This window comes from Oryza glaberrima, chromosome 3 (assembly GCF_000147395.1).
Source record: "Oryza glaberrima chromosome 3, OglaRS2, whole genome shotgun sequence".
Taxonomy (NCBI): domain Eukaryota; kingdom Viridiplantae; phylum Streptophyta; class Magnoliopsida; order Poales; family Poaceae; genus Oryza; species Oryza glaberrima.
The window spans coordinates 12,994,109-13,003,104 of record NC_068328.1 but is presented as its reverse complement, the minus strand read 5'-3'; the positions used below and the strand labels follow the sequence as shown (position 1 = coordinate 13,003,104).

At 44.2% G+C, this 8,996-nt stretch overlaps 1 protein-coding gene and 1 pseudogene across 2 annotated transcripts; one reads left to right on the top strand and one right to left on the bottom strand.

The window, feature by feature from the left end:
• Positions 1–512: 512 nt before the first annotated feature.
• On the top strand, positions 513–2,666 carry LOC127766253 (transcription factor MYB7-like; annotated as a pseudogene).
• A 1,075-nt stretch (positions 2,667–3,741) lies between these two features.
• On the bottom strand, positions 3,742–7,352 carry LOC127767977 (phosphatidylinositol 4-phosphate 5-kinase 4-like). Of its 2 annotated transcripts, none has more exons than XM_052293474.1 (8): positions 6,991–7,352; positions 6,122–6,286; positions 5,859–6,024; positions 5,650–5,766; positions 5,335–5,528; positions 5,146–5,255; positions 5,002–5,071; positions 3,742–4,689 (listed from the first exon to the last, which is right to left on the bottom strand). In XM_052293474.1, the coding sequence occupies exons 1-8, from the start codon at positions 7,014–7,016 to the stop codon at positions 4,392–4,394; spliced, it is 1,146 nt and encodes a 381-aa protein (XP_052149434.1). In that variant the 5' UTR covers positions 7,017–7,352; the 3' UTR covers positions 3,742–4,391. The 2 variants fall into 2 exon arrangements, with proteins under 2 accessions (XP_052149434.1, XP_052149435.1); XM_052293475.1 differs by having other exon boundaries at positions 3,744–4,689; positions 5,146–5,252; positions 6,991–7,348.
• Positions 7,353–8,996: the final 1,644 nt, after the last annotated feature.

Here is an 8,996-nt window from a genome sequence, read left to right as displayed (position 1 = left end):
TTAACCACAGAAACCAGAAATCTCCACCTCTAAACTATACAAAACCGTTCACTCAAGGTCCCTGGGCAGTATATACGGGTGGTTTTGCTGACGTGGCATCCTAGCCAGCAAAAAAAATTAAAATTAATGTGTGGCCCACATTTAAGTGAGACAATGGTGTGGGTCCCACATTTCTATGTTTTTTTTCTTTTTCTCTTCTCTTCTCTCCGAGTTCTCTCGAGTCTCAAGCAGGCGCGGCGACCGGGGGGAGAGAGGTGGCCGGCGGCGGAGCGGAGACGGCGGCGGCGGAGAGGGAGAGAGAGGCGGTCGATGCGACGGCGGCGGTGGGAGCGGAGGAGAGGTGGCGGCCGGCGCGACGGCGAGCTCGGCGGCGGAGATGTTCGAACGTGCCGGGTGCTCGACCACGGGCCCCGCCGCCGCCCGACGAGCGGCGTGCTCTCCCTGTCGACCCTCTCTCCCTCCCCAAGGCGATGGGGCTGCTCCGCTGCCGAAAGAGCTGCTGCCTCCACTGGATGAACTACCTCAGCCCCGACCTCAAGTGCAGCAACTTTCACCGACGACGACGATGAGCTCACCATCAAGCTCCACGCCCTTCTCGACAACAAGTAAGCAAAACAAATTTCAACGTGTTGTCATCTGCTCCGGTTAGCTCTTCTTGTGTTCTTGGTGCTGATTGATTGGTTCTGCAGGTGGAACAGCACATCAAGCGCAAGCTCATGAGCCAGGGCATCGATCCGCGGACGCATCAGCCGGTTAGCGCCGGGACCAGCGTTGCCGCGGCAAGCGAGCTGACCACGACGGCCAGCACTGTCGGCTTCCCATCCCTGCAGGCGCCGGCGCCGGCATGAGGGAGCTCGAGGAGGAAGGAGGGAAGGCTGGGAGGGGTCTTCCTCGAAGTCGTCGTCTCCGGCGGAGGCCGAGTCAGCGGCGGAGGTGAGCTCGAGCTCCGCGTCGAGGAGCACCGCGAAGTCATCGCTGCCGCTCGGCGACGACGAGGAGGACGGCGACGGCGACTTGGCGGCGGGGCTTATGGCCGAGGGCAAAGGGCGTGCTTTGGTCGGTTGGGGTGGGCTGGATGCGTCTCCGCGCTCGCCCACCTCTGCTCCGCTGCCACGCTCGCCCTCCGCCGCTCCACCCGCCGCTGCGCTCGCCCTCCGCTTCTCTGCCCGCGGCCGTGCTCGCGCTCCACTGCTTGGCCCGCCGCACTTGCGCCCGCTGCGGCTCCGCTGGCGCTTGCCCTCTGCTGCGCCACCCACATCTGCGCGCGTTGCTCCGCCTGCCGCCAGCCTCCCTCACTGAAGAAGAGAAATAGAGAAGAGAGAAAAGAGAAGAGAAGGAGAAGAAAAAAAAAAGTGCAGCTGACATGTGGGGAGGAGAAGAAAAAAAAGTGCAGCTGACATGTGGGCTCCACGTATTTTTTAATTTTTTTTTGGCTAACTAGGATGCCACGTCAGTGAAACCACTCATATATACTGCCTAGAGACCTTGAGTGAACGGTTTTGTATAGTTTAGGGGTGAAGATTTTTGGTTTTGTGGTTAAGAGATCTCAAAAAAATCTCGCTGTTAAGTTGAGGAACCTCCGGTGATCTTATTCCAAAAAGAAACCTCGCGTAGGCCGTAATTCCTTTCAGACCAGAATTTAATGGGCCTCATGTGGGCGGCAATCCCATTCCGGACCAAAAACACAATAGGCTTCATGTGGGCCGCAGTATCGTTCCGGGCCGAAAGTATGATGGGTCTCTCAATACTGTTACGGCAAAAAAAATATTTTTTACCGTTGGATGTCGACGAAAAATCCAAACGGAGAGAAGAAACGACTCTTCGGCTTCCGCCAGCAGAGCGGGAGGTGAGCAATGGCGGCGGCGGCCGGCCACAGCGCTGGATCGAGAGGTTGCGCGGCTTTTAGGCCAGTTCCAACTCAATGATCAGGATGGTCTCTATAGTATTAAATAAGCTATCACCTATGATGAAAGATGATGTGGCAAGCGAAAAAATGAGAAAAGAGAAGAAAATCAGGTCTTGCATAAGACATACTCCCACCGTACTCGTAAAAAAAGTCGTTTAGGACAATGCTTAAGTCAAACCTTGGGAATATAAATCATGAATAACTTTTAAGTTGTTGAATTTGAAAATGTAAAAATTATATGAATAGATTTGTCTTGAAAAATACTTTTATAAAAGTATACATATATTACTTTTTAATAAATATTTTTATAGAAATAAGAAGTCAAAGTTGTATTTGGAGACCGTGTCGCTGTCCAAAACGACTTCTTTTACGAGTATGGAGGGAGTAGTATATACACAACATCCAACACATCATGAGAGATAAGTAGAATTAAATTTAAGTATGGAATAATGGTGTTTGTATTGAAAGAGTAGTATCTAATAGTAGTTTGTTGATGATGTGGAGTTTATGAAAACTATGTCTAATGTCTTAGGTTGGGACTGGCCTTAGGCGGAGCTTGATCATGAAGCGCCGCGTGAGCCCCTTGACACGGAGCAGCCGCGACTGGCATATGCTGGTCCTCTGGGACATTGTTAATTTGCTTGATGGTATGCAAGCTGGTTCGGACGACTGCCGGCAAGGCATCGACGGATCACTGACCGCTGGTTCGCTGCGATTGATAGCAAAGATGTTGTTGTCAACATGTGGAGGATTCTGGTGATCCCAATCCCATGTAATTTTTTATTATTTCCTTCTTCTTATGAAATTAGGGAGTTCAGCATGAATTTTTGTAGAGTTCTAAACACAATCTTTTTTTTTGTTGTTGTTAGTGAGTCAGTTGTTGCAAGTCAACATGAAGTAATATTTGTTATGTTACTGTGAATATAAATAGCTAGTCATGCTAAGTAAATGTCGTCCACTTCAAGAGCGTCTGGCCGGTAATTCCTCATGTATAATTTGACAATGAATAGCATTTGAATTGGGAAGAGTTTCTGTGTAACTGAAAACCGAAGAATGAAGAATGCTCCCAATTTTAGCGCAAACAAGATGCATCTCACAAATGTTGCATCTCCAATATCTATTTGCCACTCTTAGATTTGGCGTTTAACTGTTTAACTATTTGGCACCTATGTATCAATGATGTGTGAGCCCTCATTGTTTCCCGATTCCCCACTCCACGCACGTAAGCGCCCTGATTGGGGGCGCTAGCCGTTCCATGGCCGTGAGCCCCTCTCACGCAGCGCCACAATAAAAGGGGAGTCACCGACACACGCGAAGTGAGTTTTTCCCGTGCACACGTGCTCCCCACAAACCCTAAGTCCCTCCGATCTAGGAAGGCCTTGAAGTGAGGGGATTCCTCACGGTCTCACTGCCGCCGCCGTCGTCATCTACACCAACGCCACACCACTCCGCTACACCGTCGCCGTGGCCGCATCAAGCTCCAAGTCCGACGCCTCTCTTTCTCTCTCTCCCTCCGCTCACCCCTCAAGAACATCAACCCATTATTGCTATGAGCTAGCATATCAAATCCCCCCCCCCCCCTATATTGACGTGCAATCCTTTTGCGCGTTCGTGAAAAAATAGCATATCACCCCTAGATCCGCACCTAATGATCCTACATTTCTAACACTCATATGTCGGACATATGGGTCCGGGTGGCAAATCATTAAGTTAATTTTCCCCAATATCTTGGAAGAAATCTGACAACCCGGCAAAAACAACAGTATGTGCTTACTTTGACCTAAGCACCATAGCTAAAATACACCATCTTACCGTTGATATCAGGTTCAGGAATGCTAAGAAAATACCCTGAGCAATACGTTTCATTGATTTCAGAGGTGGTAGCAAAAATGGTGTCAGTCTCAGATATTCCTGCATGCCATTGACTTCAACAGTGAAGAATCTCCTAAAGTTATGGACTTTAGAATGATTCATATGAGTTACATAAGGCGAATATGCCCTCGTTAATAACACACATAAACAAGAGGATAGCGACATGTTATCTCATAAAACATTTACATCTCTGAACTTTGTCACTACAAACTTCTGTCTGTAAGTTGAATCTTCAAGTGTGCCAAAAAAAAGAATGAATCTTCAAGTCAGCATCTACACTAACATTAGTGGATTCTATATGCATGTATATAGCTATATTTAGGCATAGCCTGGCATTGATGTGCTATGCTAGACTGGCCATTGTAACAAAGTAGCTGTAGATAGGAAGCTGTGTCTATTTTTCAGGGGAAGAAAAGACTGTTGAATCTGAGATTATTGAAAAGCACCGTTGTCCCAATCGGAGCCATCTGAATTCCTTGGGGGTCTGCAAGCAGGGCCTTGATCAGCCTGATGGCTTCTGCTTGATCATATACAAGTAGAGGCATCAAACCTGCTGAAATATGACCAGCATCTATGTCGGCAGCTGCGGTAGCTCTGGAGTCCCAATGTGTTTTCAGATGTCTATCTTCTCTTCTTGGAACGCTTTGTACACAAAATCTTTGAAGCGTCTGGAATACTGTTTCGGATCTACTGCTGAAATAGATGTTGGGTCATACTGAAAGGACTTGTATGCATGCTCAAGCTTTTTGCTGATATCATAGTCTTGAAGGATGTCTATAATCCCAAAATATAGTATAACATCGTAGAACTCCCCAGTAGGCTCTCCGATGATCTGAGGCTCACATTCACTCTTTCGTACAGTTAGCTCAGCTCTTGTTGGCATGTTGGACCCAAGTTTTATCTTCGAAAACCTGTCCACCCAAAGAATCTTAGTGATGTTAAAATTATAACTTGGAGACATCAATACAGCCAAATTATTTCTTATCATATAGAAGTGCAAGGAAAAGGAGGTAAAATGGTGGTGGCAATGAATGCTGCCTATTAGTTCTTGATGACAAGTATCATATATCTCTACTGCAATGAAGCCCATTGAACATAACATTAGAATCAAGGCGAATATCAAGGAAGCATATGGGGCATCTCAATATGGAAGATCGTATAGCATGTGTATGCCTGAAAAGTATTGACAACAAGAACAAGAGTAATCAAGTATCTTATTTTACCTGTTTGGATCAGTATCTCCTCGAGACAGGTGAGGCGATGATGCTCTGCTACTATCACTATCAAAGGAACCTTCAACCCATGCACTTCGTAAGGTATAGAACAACCATGTCAAAAACTTAAATTGATTATATTTTTCATCTTACCTTCACTTGCTAATAGATTTCTTTTGTCTCTGAAATGTACACCAACCAAAAGACTGTAGTCCATGATGTTCTCTTGCTCAAGAAAGTCGCAGTCCTTATCGACTTGTCTGCTTGAACACATTTAACTTCTACATTAACACAACGAGTAAAAATGTGATGACCACTCACTCTTGCACTAGTCTCACTTACCTTAGGAACTCTTGGTGCCAGTGTTTTTGCAATCGAAAGATAAAGTTAAGATCGAGGTCTTTCAAAGTAGTGTATTCGTCAATTTCTGTTTGTGGCTTGTCAGTTGTACGTCCAAGTGATGAGCCTTTCAGATCAAATCGTCTATGAATGGAATAATCAGAACAAAACAAGTTTCCCATGATGACGAAACGAACCTGGGTAATAATATAGCAAACAGATGAGCAGACATGACATATTGATTTATAGGCTTAATAAGAATCTATTGGCTAATAAATTAGCTTTAGCATGATATACAGATATATATTAAGTACTGACCTTCTTTTGGTTAGCTCCAGCTAACTTTACACAATGTAGACCAAAAAATTTGGTGACTAGTGTGTTCTCAAATGACCGAACATGATTGTAGTAAGCTCGAAGCATCTTAAGAAATATCTACATGATAGCAAGTTCTTTGTAGATTTAGTACAGAAGTGTTAGATGTGAATTCAGAAAGCATTTGGGCAAACGAAACATGATGCACCAACCTTTACTTCAGATTTCTTCATCGTCTTTATCATGTACTGATCATTGCTCGTGAGATAAAAGAAGCTTCCACTCTTACCGGGGGATGAGAGCTCCCGGAGAGCCTGATCACCACAAAGGGATAACATATAATCTGCCGCGTCAACCTTGAATAACTTGCGCAGTGTCCTGTGATTCAATCCAGGACAAGTTGTACTGCTGATGAGAATGAATTAAGCTAAATGCAGACATAACACACAAATAAGTCATTGGAGTGATGACCAACCGGAACACTTGCGGGCAGTAATCTTTCCATTTGAAATCGCAAGAACTGTGAGGAGGGGTGTACTTTGATCCTTCTGGAGGAAACCTTGTCCATACTTTCTCCTTTGGGTCAAAAGCTGATGACTTCAAATCAAGCGTAATCGGGCCTTGTTTTCCTACTGCATGTCTATTGCCCAGACAAAGTTATTAGAGCATAGACAAATTCATTCTGAACTGTTGCAAATACATGCATTTTACTATTCTAGTGTAAGAAGATATAATATCTGCTTAAATGAAAATATGCAAGTATGCTTTTGGCCCACAGTATGTCCTGCTGTTATTATGCTTGACTTCATATTAAATTTTTCAATAATAAGAATCCCCTCTTCTTGTCGTAAAATTCCAATTAATCACCAATTTACCACCATTTCAGCCTCGAGTCAATAAACAAATGCACATGTTAGGCATAGAATTTTTTGTTTGAATTTTTCAATGTGTCGCTTCCTCTACGTGCAAACAATGACTTCTTGTAAAATTGCCACATCCCCGGCAGGAGGGGGAGGTAAAATCATTCGGCATTTCCGAATTTGTAGCTAGCCATTGAAAAAAATAGAAAAATTTTGCTTGCCATGGGACCAGAATAATCTAATTAAAATCATGTAATAAACATCACCTTGTAACCATTTTCTTTTTTTGCAAACGGTAGATTGGCGATGGCATTGCATAATACGAAATTCAAAATGCGCAATCAGCATAAATACATTGAAAAAGGAGAGGAAATCCATGTAGGGAAAATTTGGATGGAGCACCCGGATCGAAAGAACGAACAAAAAATAAAAAAAAAAGAACAAGAAGGAGAAGAAGAGTAAGAGACGGGACAGACGCACGCACCTGATGCCGAGCTGGAGGTTGAGCATAAGCTCATAGTTCTTGTGGCCCTTGGCGATGGTCTCCCCCTGCCGCCGCGCCCCGCGCGACCTGCCGCCGCCGGCGTGCGGCCCCGTCGCCGGCGACGGCGGCGGCAGCCCCCTCACCTCGCCGGCGTCCTCCACCCTCACCGTCGCTGCGGCGCGCCTCCTCCTCCTCCTCCACCTCCTCCTCCTCCTCCTCCTCCTCCTCCTCCCCCGCACCCGCACCTCGGCCTCCTCCGCCACCACCACCACCACCACCGCAATGCCCCACGTGGTGCCCCCATCCAGAGCACCCCCTCCCCCCGCAAACTCGGATCTCTTCAAAGCTTTTCCCCCTCCTCTTCTCTCTCCTCCCACCCGGGAGTTTTGCTCCCCGCGCGGACGCCGAGCTCGCGCGCCCGCTCGCTCGCTTCAACCATGGTCTCCCCTGCTCCCCCGCCACGTGCCGCCTCCGCGGCGTCCCACGTCACCCCCTCCTAGCTCACTTTCTCCTCTAGCCGCAGCCAGCCGCAGCCACCACATGCACACAGACAGCTCTAAATTCATAGCAGATGCACCAAATGGATCCATATGATTTTACAATGTTAAAAAAATACTCCCTCACTCAAAATATTTGACGCGGTTGACTTTTTTAAAAATATTTGACCATTCGTCTTATTTAAAAAATTTAAGTAATTATTAATTCTTTTTCTATCATTTAATTTATTGTTAAATATACTTTTATGTATACATATATTTTTACACATTTCACAAAAGTTTTTGAATAAGACGAACGGTCAAACATGTTTAAAAAAGTCAACGGCGTCAAACGTTTAGAGAAGGAGGGAGTATATAAGAAACTATCGACGCAAAACTTAGAGATAAGAGTCTATGCCTATATTAATTGTACTGTGTATTTTTTTCTTTTGTTGCAATCTTGTACCGTTACCCCTTTTTGACTAAGGTGGTAGCATCGTGCGGTAATCTTCTTGATTTTGGAAACATATTTTTTTAGTAACCTCTGGGTTAATACCACCTTTGGATAACGGTAACCCCGTCAAAAATAGTAAGAAAAATCTTGCTTTCTACTAATGCCCTGTTTAGACCCCATGCAAAAATTTTACACCTTGTCACATTGAACGTTTAAATACCTGCATAAAGTATTAAATATAGGCTAAAAAATAACTAATTATACAGATTGTGACTAATTTGCGAGACGAATCTTTTGAGCCTAATTGCTACATGATTTGACAATATGGTGCTACAGTAAATATTTGCTAATGATGAATTAATTAGGTTTAATAAATTTGTCTTGCGGATTACTGACGGATTCTGTAATTAGTTTTTTTATTAGTGCTCGAACACTCCATGCAAAATTCTATATAATATCCGATGTGACACGCCAAAACTTTACACCACTGAATCTAAACACACCCTAAGAATAATTAAGTACCATGTCAAATATAAAATGGTTAGAGGGAGTATTACAAAAATTTTAATGTTCATCTACAGGTGTAGTGCAACAAATGAAACTTAAATAGCAAAATTTTCTACATGACACTTAAAGTTTGTAATATTTGCTTTGGACACCGCAAAGATGTGACACACTCAAGGTCATCTAAAAAAGATGATACTCCCTCCGTCCCATAATATAAGGGATTTTGAGTTTTTATTTGTATTGTTTAACCACTCGTCTTATTCAAAAAATTTGTGCAAATATAAAAAACGAAAAGCTGTGCTTAAAGTACTTTGGATAATAAAGTAAGTAAAAAAATAAATAATAATTCCAAATTTTTTTGAATAAGACGAGTGGTCAAACAGTGCAAGCAAAAACTCAAAATCCCTTATATTATGGGACGGAGGGAGTAGTAATTTGCCAAAAGATAACGTGACCATTATTTTATCATTTTCAAGCCAAATGGAGGAAAAAAACACTTAGAAAAGACGATTTATCTCTCAGGCCAACAACATGTAACCCGGCTAGGTATGTTTCACTGCAGACTTCAA